The sequence below is a fragment of the Dromiciops gliroides genome, chromosome 6 (genome assembly GCF_019393635.1).
Source record: "Dromiciops gliroides isolate mDroGli1 chromosome 6, mDroGli1.pri, whole genome shotgun sequence".
Lineage (NCBI taxonomy): Eukaryota > Metazoa > Chordata > Mammalia > Microbiotheria > Microbiotheriidae > Dromiciops > Dromiciops gliroides.
The window spans coordinates 89,010,666-89,023,415 of NC_057866.1; the positions used below are offsets into that span (position 1 = coordinate 89,010,666).

Consider the following 12,750-nt stretch of genomic DNA (forward strand, 5'->3'; position numbering starts at 1 on the left):
AACACCATTTTAAGTACCCATTAGCCAGAATGCTTGCTTAAATTCATTGATAAGCCTTTATTCTGATTTTTTGTTGAGTCGTTTTAGTCAACTCTTCATGACCCCATTTGGGGGTTTTCTTAGCAAAGATACTAAAGTAGTGTGCTATTTCCTTCTCTGGCTTGTTTTACAGATGAGGAAGTGAGACAAACAAGGTTAAATGACTTGCCCAGGGTCACACAGCTGTGTGTCTGAGGCCTGTTATGAACTTGGAAAGATGAGTCTTCCTGACTCCAGGCCTGGCACTTGTCCAAGCAGGTAGGAGTCGTTATTTCTGAATGCTAAAGCATATTCACTCCATACCCCTTTTACAGGGCTATAAACCCCATATTTCTCATTTTGCCCATCTATCCTTGATCCAAGAGGTCAAACCACTTTTTAGAAGCTGCTCTCACTCTTCACACTGTCTTCTCTGAAACCCTCTAGCTCAAGGTGTTTTAATGAAATTTCCTTAAAACATTTTAGATATCTTCTGCTAGTATATACAAAACAATGCAAGGTAGAATTGTGTCTACTGTTAACTCTGAAGGCAGGGATTGTCATTTTCATCTCCATCTCCTAAGGATCACAAATGGTAGATGCATGTTGTTTGCTGAATGTAATTGAGAAGAAAGTTCATGTGATTGGTACAGCAGTTAAAATGTGTATGTAAAAAAAAAGCTAAGAATTAAGTATACCACAATTTTAGGGCTTTTAGTTTTGAAATGTCAAAGAAGACTAATATGAGGGTCATTACTATTGTAACAAGAACATAACCCAATAGGTAGAAAATAAAATGCCAGAAAATAGGAAGATTAGCACAAATTAGGGCTTTAATCCTTTAAATAATAAATTCAAACAATGTTTTAAAAACCATACCCAGCACTTGTTTCCTAAACTCTAAGAAAGTAGAGCTTACTAAGGAATGTAAAATTAAATAAATTTGTTGAGATTATTTCAGACACTGATTTCAACATACTTCTACCTTTTAAATACAACACTCCAAAAGGCTGCAAACATTTTTCCAGATCAGGAGGGCCAAATCAAATTATTTAACTGGCAAAATGACCGATAGCTGTAAAAATGAAAAAGACTACTAAAAATGGTTTATTACCTTAAGGTCTGAAATAAAATCCAAATCTTGGGGGAAATTATTAGTGGTAGTTGGATCACATATAGTACTTAAGATACTATTTAAATAGTTTTTGAAGTTCACATAATGGTTCAGAATAAACAGCACTGCATACATACCAATGTATCCCAAGGAAAAGGAGCCGCCAAAACGTTTGGCAGCAAGACACAAATATAAACAAGGAAACTAAGTATACTTCTCCCTAAAAGATTATTACAAAATTTGTTGCAGAGAGAAAATCTAGTTTCATCTAGTCATTTTATAAATTTCAAAGAGCTTTTTCATAACCTTTTCATAGTATCAAAGAAAAAAAAAACTCCAGGATGAGAAACAGTTAAAAAAACCAAACCCCAAAATCAAACCCATAGATCTGTTTGGACAGTCACACTGTAGAATTCCTGGAGACATTTTATTCATTGAACATACCTTTTAAGTAGCCAGGGTTTTTAACAAATAAAACATTATTCAAGATACTATACAAGTACAAGAGTGCCTCAGAGGCTCTGTTCTTTAAATATCCAACACTAAAATCAATTTGCAGACCTTCCAAATTAATTCAGTTCATTAAATAATGCAATTTCAAGAGTGGGTGAATTTTCTGTTGAGCCACTGGTTACTTTAAGCCTTCCATGAAGAGTGAGAAAATGTGAAGTGTTTGAAGGAGAAAGTATCCATTTAATAGCTGTATGGCATTTAAGTGTAGGTTAAGAGTTAGACGGCTACGGTTCTTTAACAACACCCACCAAAGCAGGTCTCAAGGTTCGGCCATGTAGCTTATACCCAACTTTGGTTACTAGTGCAATGGTGCCAGGCTCCTTCCCCTCTACTGGAGTATGGAACAAGGCTTCATGTTCATAGGGATCAAATTTGGCACCAACAGGATTTAGTTTGAGCAAACCATGCTTTTTGAACACTTTTTGAATCTGGACTTCAGTCATAACAAGACCCTCATACAGGTTCTTCAAATGAGGGTTTTCTTCCTTTATTTCATCTTTTGGGACACTTTCTGTAGCCTTTTCCAAAATGTCAGCAACTTCTAATAAATCTTTACAGAAACCTTGAATACCTAAAGAAAAAAAATGCAATTATATTTTAACGTCAACTCAAAATTTTCTAATTTTACACATCAATTACAAATTTTATCTGTACATGGACATAAGGATAAATCTTGTCATCTAAACAGTATAAAGGCACCTTGGTATGGCAGGAAGAGTAAAGGACTCTGGAACTTAGTAGTTGTATGACTTAGCAAGTCATATACAAGGTCTGTGGTTTTTTTTCTCAGTAAAATGGGCAAAACACTAGCATTCTTCTATCTTCCTTCTCCTACCTGGGATGATGTGCTACAGAAATATAAGATGCCACAACTTTTCTAGGCCCTATTTCCCCATGTGTGTGTGGGGGGGAATTAGGGGCAAAAAACTAGATGATTATCAATGCCTCCTGGCATTGATATGAGAAATTCTATATTTGAGGTAAGGTTTATAGAAGGGAAAAAAACAGCATGAAAAAAAATTTAAATATGGCCCCAAATCAGGGAGATTTAGAAAAAACAAAGGAACTCTGAGGTTCTTCCATCTTATACTCAGATTGGAAAGATGACCAAAGAAGTAACAAAAATTAAGGGTGCTGTGGGCAAACAGGCCTGTTTATACACCATTAGTGAGGTATGATCTGGTTTAGCCATTCTGAGTAATTTGGAATCATGCCCCCAAATCAAACTAAAAGGAGATGAAAGAGAAAAAGCTCTTTTTAAAATCTATAGATAACTTGTTCAAAGCCATATAGTGATTTATGGCCTAGTCATAAATAGAGGTCAAGTCTTCAGACTTCTAGGCTAGAACTGTTTTCATAACACTAATAAGATTCTCAAGTAAAGAGTTCCCACTTCTTATAACCTCTTGAATCTCTATAGCATTTGAAAAAGAGTGGCAAAGAACTGGAAACTAAGGAAGGGTCCATTTATTAGAGAGTGATTAAACAAACAATGGCATATGAATGTAACAGGCTGTTATTATGCTATAACATGACAAAATAGCTGATTTTAGAGAAATCTAGGAAGGCTTGTATGAAATAATGTCAAGTGAAATGAGAACCAGGAGATCTATTTACATAGTAACATTATAGAGAAACAACTTTGAAAGACCTGAGAACTAAGAATGCTATTCCATGACAGAAGTGATGGATTCAATATGAATAAGTTAGGCATTTTGAACATAGCTAATATAGGAATCTGTTTTGACTATGCATATTTGTTACAAGGGCTTTGTTATTCTCAGTGGGAGGATGGAACACAGAAAAAAAAAGACAAAGTCATTGAGGCATTTTTTTTAATGTAGAAAAAAACAGAAGGAAAGCCAGAAAGTCTCACAAAGTACAATAGTTTTGAAAGTTACAGGTCAAACTATTATATGATCTTTTCCTAGCCCTTAGCTTGCATGACACTGAAGAGCAGCCTCCTCTTTAGGTTTTCTTAACTTTGCCCTCTCCTTGTTCTCCTACCTGGCTGCCTAGTCTTCAGTCTTATACCTGGGGTTTGTTATAAAACTCTGGCCTAGCCTCTTGCCTCTCACTACTCTTTATCTTGATGATCTCAGCACCCCATGAGTTAACTGATCTTTATTCAGGTAACTCCCAAATCTATGTATCCAGCCTTCATCCTCCTGGACTTGATGACCACCATTAGCAGATGCCTACTAGAGAATTCAAATTCGACACATCCAAAATAGAGCTTTCTCCTAAAACCCACCTTTTCCAAACTACCTTATTTCTGTGGAGGGCACTCACTACTACTGTTCTTGTCATCTGTGTTAACAACCCTGGAATTTTCTTTAGTTCTTCCCTTTCCTTCATAGCTAGCTTATTTTGAGGCTATCTAAATGAATACCTCTTGAATCTATTTCATTCTCTGCACTCACTTAGCCATCACTATATCAACCATAGCCCCACTCCCTAATTCAAAGCCTGCCTGTCTTCAGTCTCCCTGCTTGTGGAGTGCTCTAACAGCCTCAAATCACTTTTCATTTATGCTGTACTGCCCTCCTGGGGTAGAACATAGGTTCCTCCAGGGTAGGGACTCTTTACTGATGTCTTGGCATCTCTAACACACCTAGTACAGGTTCCTTACCAAGTCTGTGCTTAATAAATGCTTGTGGTAGTGGAATTTCTTTTTTCTTTTTTTTTTTTGTGGGGCAATGAGGGTTAAGTGACTTGCCTAGGGTCACACAGCTAGTAAGTGTCAAGTGTCTGAGGCTGGATTTGAACTCAGGCCCTCCTGATTCCAGGGCCAGTGTTTTATCCACTACGCCACCTAGCTGCCCCAAATGGAGGTAATAGCATCTATCTTTTTTGTGTATGTGTGGTATTGGAATTTTAATTCAAGTACCCTCAACTCAAGAATACAAATGTTTCTTGGTAGGCATAGTCTTGCTTAAAAGAAACCATTACGGGCAGCTAGGTGGCGCAGTGGATAAAGCACCAGCCCTGGATTCAGGAGTATCTGAGTTCAAATCCGGCCTCCGACACTTGACACTATTGCCCTGCAAAAAAACAAAAACCAAAAAACCAAAAAACCATTATATAGAGATTCCCACTCAAGGAAATAGTCAACTCACTGATTAAAGGAAATTGTGAGGTTTATTTAAAATAACATAATACTCTAATTCAATTATCAGTAATTTTTCTTTAAAGTAAAAGTAGTCAGATAAAAAATGTAAAATAAATATTCTGCTAGGAAATGAAGCTTGTACAATTATATCAGACTGAGCTCCTTCTCTACTGCATAAACTGTAATTTGTGCTATCAGAAAAAATTCCCACACCAAGAAAGGCCTCCACTGATAATAAAGATGATTCTTTGTGTATATATGAGTTCCTGGAGGATAGGGACTCTACCATATTCATCACACTTCTACCATTCGTTAAGGTTTAAATATTGTTATTCTCTTCATAGAAACCTCATGAGGACCTAGAAGCATTTTTCCATTTAACTGATAAAGATCCCAGGGTTAAAGCTTGTTCTAGGTCCCAGAGTGAGGCCAAAAGGAAGAGGCTGCTGGGTTCCCCACCACGGCCTCTTGGTTCCAAGATTTTGTACTCTCTAACAAGGTGAGTAGCAAGGTGCTACTCAAAAACCACCTGAATTAAAACAAAAAAACAAAAAAACCTACTCCCTTTGGAATAAGCAGAAAGTGGAGAGCAGAAAATAACCCACTAGTATTTCAAGGACATGATTTTGTCAGTGGATAGACAGCCTTTGTGAGTTTCTGTGTACAAAAAAATGCTGCTCAGGCAGCTAGGCCAATGCAGACCTTCCCTCTCTGAACCACTGCAGGTTGTCCTGAGATGACACTATCCCCACACTTGAAATCTTTCAGGTGTGGCAGCAACACACTAGAGCTTGTGTTCCACTGGCAAAACCTTCCAGAACCCAAGGTCCATGCTAAGTAAGAAGATGCATCAAAGGAAGAATATAGGCAATGACACTGCCCCCCTGCCCCCCAGCACTTAATGTTTGACTATTTAATAACTAAAGCCCCACAGAAAACACATTTAAAATCTTGGGTATATTAAGGTAAAAAATCAGTTCCACAAGACACCGTAACTCCTAATAAATGTCATGTGATCATCCAGAATACTATGATAATATGAGTAGCACTACAGGTACACATGATTTCCTATTATTTTTGAAGAGAGAAACCCATAACTTGAAAAGCAAAATTAATGATTCATTTGCTTTATAGGATCTTCTAGGCTATAAGCACTAATTAATTTCATAGAATATTTTTCTTAAAGCTTAAATAACACTAGAGAATACTCTCAGGCTGCCAAAAAATAAGGATTATGTGCAATTTCTTGTTTCTAATTAAAAGCACAAAACTTTAAAATATATTACATCCCTCCTGGTACCTAGTGGTTGCACTTAGCAACTCTGCAGTATATTTGTTCAATGACTACGACAGGAGGTACACTAGTCCAATTATTTTCCATCACAGCAACACTAACCAGAAATGAAATTCTCTTGGGTGTTTACTATACTTGTCCAGAGGGCTTAAGTGATTTGGCCAGTAAGCAGAATTAGGACTGAATCCAGGTTCTCAGCCTCTAAATCCAATAACTGTTTACCACTCATACATAATTACCATGTGATAATTATGTTTCTAGTGTCAGATTGTTTTATGCTTCATTTTACTCTAACCCCAAACTCTGTGTATACAATTCTTATCAGACACTCCCCAACTCAATCTGAACACCCCCCCCCAGCACTATCTTGCACCTGCCCTTCCCCATTTTCTTCAATGCTGTACCTGCTTCACTTGCGTGTCTCCAACTACAAGTTTTCCAATTATATTTTCTCACATTTAAAAAATGGTAGAATTTCTATAGAAAATAAGTTCTAAGACAAATGTGCTTTTGTGAATAAATGAAAATTTTGAGGATTTAGATGATCACCCACCATATAGTTTTGCCTCTTCTACCAATTTCTGGCTCCGTCGCCGCAAGTTCTCTGTATCTGCTAAGGCTCGTTTGTACTTTTCCTAAGACAAGGGAAAAAAAAGTAGATTACTATCTTTATCATTGCTGCTTTAGCAATAGTTAAGAATTAATAAACTTTCAGACTAAAGATGGAACAAGGTGCCAAGCTATGAAGCATTTTAATACTGCTACTGCCAATCCTGCTTTATTAAAAATACACACATCCAGGGGAAAAGGATAAAGAATAAATAAGGATGAAAACCAAAACCCTATTAAATAAATAAAGCACTCACACTCTAACTGACAAATATAGGCTTTTTATTCCAGGGACATTACAACATTCCAAATTTTCTACTCAAAGTACTAGCAGAACTACTCATGATGCAAATGTGTATCAAATTTAGTTTGTAGATCCTTTTTTGTGTATGATAACAAGGATCTGGGAAAGCTCACCTGAATCTATTCTATTCCTCTTTAATAACATGACCTTACTCAACATACTTTGATCCACAGAACTTTGGCTCTGAGCCATCTAGTTCAATTCCTTCACCTTATAAATGAAAAAAACTGAAAGGCCCAAACTTGTTCAATGTCATAGAATAGCAAACACATGTCTAGAACCTAGAATGCCAGGAAAATGCTCTACTTAAAAAAAATATATATGTGTGTGTGTGTGTGTGTGTGTTATTTTGAACCTAACATTAAATGTGAAAATTTCCATTATAATAAGAAAAAAGAAACTATGAGGCTAAATCTCATTTACATATTCTTTGCAAGTACATATTCAATTAAACAAATTAGTTCTCTAGCAGTTCTTCCTCAACCAATTTTTGATCTCTGCTGTGTATTTTCTTAAAATACTTTATTAACCCCCAGAGTAAACTTATCAGTAAGATTATACTCATTTCACAAAGCAAGAGGCAGAACCAGGATGAGAATCCAACAACATGTTACCTCACTCAGTAAGTGCCCTTCAAATATCTTACCAAAGTTTCTTTCAGTTGTTCTTCTAATTTGATCTTCTCGTCAGTTAGTGTCTTCTCTGCAGAGGTACTATCTGTCTTCTGTTCATTTGGACTGGATTCATCTTCTAAGTTCTGGCCATTATTTTTCTGTTTTGCTGCTGTACAGAGCAGCCTAGAAGAGGTCCTGAAGAATATTCAACACGTTAATGATTAGCTCACTTTAAAAAAGCGACACTGACCTGTTACAATTTTATTTGTATTATTTGTCAGAAACATTGAGAGGAAAAAAATATCTACTCAAGTCAAATACAGCTCAACTCTTGGCTATATAGAAGATTTTATGCTTAAACTTGTAAATTTAGTCTAAAGAGTACATGTAACAACATTGTCATTTCTGATTCTGTGACCCCCCCCCCCCTTGGGGTTTTCTTGGTAAAGATAATGGAGTGGTTTGCCTTTTCCCTCTTCAGTTCATTTTACAGATGAAGCAAACAGGGTTAGATGACTTGCCTAAGGTCACACAGCTACCAAGTGTTGGAGGCCAGATTTGAAACCAAGAAGATGAGTCTTACTGACTCCAAGTCTGGTGCTCTATCCACTGAGACACCCAACTGCTCTAAAATGTAAAATACTCACCATAAAATTGGCTAGTATAAACCAGTCAGCACAAACTATTAATATGCTAATTTTATTAATGGCCAAACTAATTCATGATCTTTCTAAATGTTACCACAAAGCATAGACAACAGAATATAAGTGGTAGAAGAGGTTATTTGAGATCATCTAGTTCAACTCCTTTACTCTAAAGAAACTATTTACTAGCTGCAGAGACAGGATCAGAATCTAAGCCTACTGCCTCCAGGTCTAATTGTATTCAGTAACAAGAGAGGCCATCTTAGTGTAGGTAGGAGGAAGCCTGGAAATCAGAAGTCCCTCCTCTAACACATAATGGCTGTTTGACCCTAGATAAGTCATTTGCCCAGTTAAGTCAGTGCCAGGCAATCTCTTAAGACATTAAGTTGGAAAGAAGGCTTGGTTGACAAAATTGCCTCAGCCAGGTTTTTTCTAAAGGAATAAAATCAAAGGTCCAGTCCCCTTCCCAACATGATTTCAGCAGGGGTGTTTATAAAAGATAAGAGGTATACTCACTATACCTTTCCTCCTCCTCAAGCTCAACTCAAATAGCACTTTCAGCAAGCCTCTCTAGATCCCAGTTTGACATGACAGTTTTACCCTTCAGGCCTAAAATAGCACTCTCCTGTCTATCCCTCCTTTCCTAGGATATTGTAGCCACCCAGTGTAGGCACTTCCCCACCACGCCCCCATGCATGGACTATTCCAACCCTGCCTCAAGTCTCTCCCTAATCCAATTCATTCTCTACTCAGCCATCAAAATGATCTTCTTAAAGTGCAAGTCTGACCATGTCACCCCTTATTTAATCAGCTCCAGGGGCTCCTTATCACCTCTAGGATAAAATATGGGATCCTGTTTGGCTTACAAAGCCTGCAGAGCCTGGCCCCTGACTACCTTTCCAGTCTTGTTACAAGTTTATAACATCTGCCAAGCCTATTTTATAATCCAGTGACACTGGCTTCCCTGAACACAAGGCACTTCATTTCCTGTTTTCATTGGCTTATCCCCATACCTGGAACTCTTTTGCTTCTCATGTGTCTCCAAGTTCCTTTGGCATCTTTCAGTTCTTAGCTTAAGTCCCTCCTTTTGCAAGAAGCCTTTCCTAGTTCTCTTTAATATTAGTACCTTCCTTCCTTTTATCTCCAAGTTTTCCTTGTATACATTTTATTTGTACATGGCTGTTGCAAACTGTCTCCCCTATTAGATTGTCCTTGAGATCAGAGACTGTCTTTTTGCTTTTCTTTGTGTAAGTAAGTGATTTAGTGCTTAGCACAAGGCCTGCCTGGCACATAGCTGACACCTAATAAATGATAGGAGGCTAGTTGACTGTACTATTCAACAGCAATTATATACTGTCCTATTATTGTCTTGAACTACTAGTTAAATTTTCATTTAATCATAGAAAGTCAAAGAGGAAAGGAACCTTAGATCCTCTAGTCTAGGAAATAACAGATGTTAAAAACGTGAAATCAAGAGACCTTGTCAACTTTGATATTAGGGGTGTGTTTGAGAGATTAGCAATTAGGAGTTGGGGATAACACCTAGGATGAGAGCATGGGTGATTGAGAGGATGGTGGTGTCCTCAATAGTAACAGGAAATCTGAAGAAGGGAGGATTTGAGGGAAAGATGAATTTAGTTTTGGACACCTGGAGTCTAAGGTGTCCATGAGGCATTTGAAGATGTGAAACCAGAGGTCAGACAACCTACTTTTAATCAGAGTGATATCCACAACTTCAGAGCACCCCATTCCATTTTGGAGCAACTGAAATTTGAAAAAACTTCTATATGTGAGTTAAAAGAAGTCTGCCTTCCTCTAATTTCTACTTATTGGTTTTAGTTTTCCCTTCTGGGGAAAATTTATTCTCTTTCGTTTTAAAAAAACGTTTATGGGTAATCACTGGCAGGAACAAGATTAGAAACCATGGTAAAGACTAAGTTCAGAGCTTTTGGGGTTTACTAGGAGAAGGGGAATATTACAGTGAAAGTTTGTCCACAAACATTTTCCCAGTGATTTTTTTTTCCTAACGACCTTCGAGTTCAATCCATGAGTCACTTGATGAAAAAGACCTTTCCACTCAAGCATTAATGCTTTTCTTAGTGGATTTTTTAACATCAAATCAGTCATTACATATTCAACACTATTCATGAAGGTAGAAGGTGGCTTTTGTAAAGTTTTAGGTTAGGTAATGGACTGAACCTCATGAGGAGAAATACCTAGAGTAACTTACATTTCTTTGTATCCCCTACAATAACACTCCACATGAAAGGTGTTCAATAAGTAACCACTGATTTGAGTAAGTGCTTCCTGGGTTGGATATACAGTCGGCTTTCAGTAATCGCCAATTTTAACTAGATATCTTCGAACCAACCTAACTCTGGGAGGTCAACAACTTTTAGCCAGTTAAGACAGAGGGTGAGGGTGCTTGTCCTTATGACCCTGAGACTGGGGTTTCCTAATTGTTACTACTGCACTTTTTACTGTTACTAGATGTAAACCCCTAAGTTAGGATGATATCCTTGTGTCCTTGATTACCCAGTGTGAAGGTGAGCATGGTTCATTTTCACAATGGTCTTAAAAAGCCTCCCCTCCCCCTAGTGACCAATTAAAATAACAGAAACTCAGCACTAAAATAAAATACTAGTCACTGTTTCTGATGTACCCGAGAATTTCTGGGTATGAAACCTGTCTCAGTTACGCTGAAAATACTTTGTATTTCAATCATTCCTTCCAGGGTTGGATAAAATAGGTTTGAAGTACTTGGGAGAAGAGACTGTATTTTTTAAAAAACGTTCACAGAATGAAACTGAGTTAACCTAAAACTTTCTGACAAAGTTAACTCCTTTCAACAGAGAGGTAAAGGTGAGGACCTATTTATTTGATCCTGGGTCCTCATTACCCACGAAACTACTACACTCTACCGGACAGGAGACACAAAGGCAAGGGTCATGTCTTATTTATCTTCGTGTTTTCTCTAGAATTGAGCAGTGATTTCACAACATCCTGCCTTTCCTGCCCCACATCAGAACGTAAGGTCCTGGAAGACCGAGACGCCTTCATTTTTCTGTCCCCACCATCTAACAGTGCCTTAAATTGGTTGGCTTAACCACGTGAGCACCTCTGGAGCCAGTGAGTTACAATCCATTCGACATTTGTCATTAAATGCCTATTAAATTCGAGATCAAAGTCTGACTCCCAGAAGCTTAGTGCCAAATGGGGGGAAACATAACACGCACCAACCACGCTCCCGTCAAACGCCTCGGCATTGACAGCGTGCTTTCCTCCCACGAGCACCGCTGTTCCCATTTTGCAGAGGAGGAAAGCGAAGCTCCAAGAGGTCGTCACTTGCCCGGGGTCAAACTGCTAGTGTCAATTACGGGGCTTCCAGAGCCCCTTCCCGAGCCAGGGCTCTTTCCACTGCACCCTCGCTGCTGCTGCACAAGTCCGGACGGAATGCTACGGAGCAACATGAGCACACGGCCCGCCACTCAAGGAACCTGCGCTTTCCCCCTTTCTCCCCACAAGTTTACGATCAGGAGGAGGATGAAACCCACGCCGTGGGGTAGGGTGCAGGGACTCGAACGTGTAAGTGGGGGAAGGGACCAGCGGATTGTGAAACTAGGTTGGAAAAGCAAAGGGACGGCGGAGGGAGTGGAGCTGACCGGGGGAGGGGCTGGGAAGTAGAAAAAGAGAAGGGGGCCCGGGTAGACCCAAAGCCGGGGCGGTACTGGTGCTGGCAGGAACCACGAGGGGCAGAGAGAGCGACGGGAGGGACGAAGCCTGGGCCAACCCAGAGCCACTCCTACCTCCGGAGAGGAACGCCGAGCACTCCGACCCCGGAGTTCCCAAAGCTCCTCACGCCCCCGGTAAGCCCGCGGCGGCCCCGGGCCCCGTGCCCCTTCCCTCTCGGTCAGAGACCCGGGACTGCCTGTCTTCAGCGGCGGCGCACGAAAGGAAGGGGACCAGGAGGCGAGGACCCCGTCCTCCCCTTCAGTGGAGAAGCTTCCAGCCTCTTACCGGAGCGAGAGGGCGAACGCCGGGAGAGTCCGTCGCACCAAACCCGAGCACTGTGCCGCCATGGCTACCCACTCAACCCCGACTTGCCCCCGACACTGCGCACGCGCAACGGACAGCACGTTCTCATCGACGGAGCCTCGTCCTAGCCTGGTGCGCCGGCGCGAGACAACTCGGGCTCGCTACCCCAATCCTAACCAATTGGCGAGTGTCATCCCTTTAATGGACAGAAGCGATTTCACCAATTATCGTGCCCTATGGGCGGAGCCTCCTGGTTGTGGGAGGGGTGTGATGACGGAAAGAGCGAATTTTCCCCGTCATTCTCCACCTCCCCACAGTTAGGCTGAGAAAGACTGGAAAGGTGACGGGAAGCGGGGAGGAGAATTTCCGGGTCGGGGCGGAAGCGAAACTAGACCCAATAGAGGGAAAGAGTTTGGAAGGAGGAAGAGAAGGGCTGCACATGGGGGCTGGCAGGGGGAATAACGGAATGTCACAGCCGAAAGGGACGTTGGGG

At 40.1% G+C, this 12,750-nt stretch overlaps 1 protein-coding gene across 1 annotated transcript; it reads right to left on the minus strand.

Moving 5' to 3' along the window:
* Window positions 1-1,110: 1,110 nt before the first annotated feature.
* GRPEL1 (GrpE like 1, mitochondrial) lies at window positions 1,111-12,396 on the minus strand. The gene is made up of 4 exons (XM_043972655.1): window positions 12,240-12,396; window positions 7,611-7,773; window positions 6,605-6,686; window positions 1,111-2,216 (listed from the first exon to the last, which is right to left on the minus strand). The coding sequence occupies exons 1-4, from the start codon at window positions 12,299-12,301 to the stop codon at window positions 1,870-1,872; spliced, it is 654 nt and encodes a 217-aa protein (XP_043828590.1). The 5' UTR covers window positions 12,302-12,396; the 3' UTR covers window positions 1,111-1,869.
* Window positions 12,397-12,750: the final 354 nt, after the last annotated feature.

Excerpts from the sequence above, each read along its gene's own strand:
- GRPEL1 (XM_043972655.1), bottom strand. The coding sequence starts at position 12,301 with ATGGCGGCACAGTGCTCGGGTTTGGTGCGACGGACTCTCCCGGCGTTC. Across the intron at positions 7,774-12,239 it reads GCGTTCGCCCTCTCGCTCCG|GACCTCTTCTAGGCTGCTCT; the intron begins GTAAGAGGCTGG and ends AATATTCTTCAG. Across the intron at positions 6,687-7,610 it reads AACAACTGAAAGAAACTTTG|GAAAAGTACAAACGAGCCTT; the intron begins GTAAGATATTTG and ends CCCTTGTCTTAG.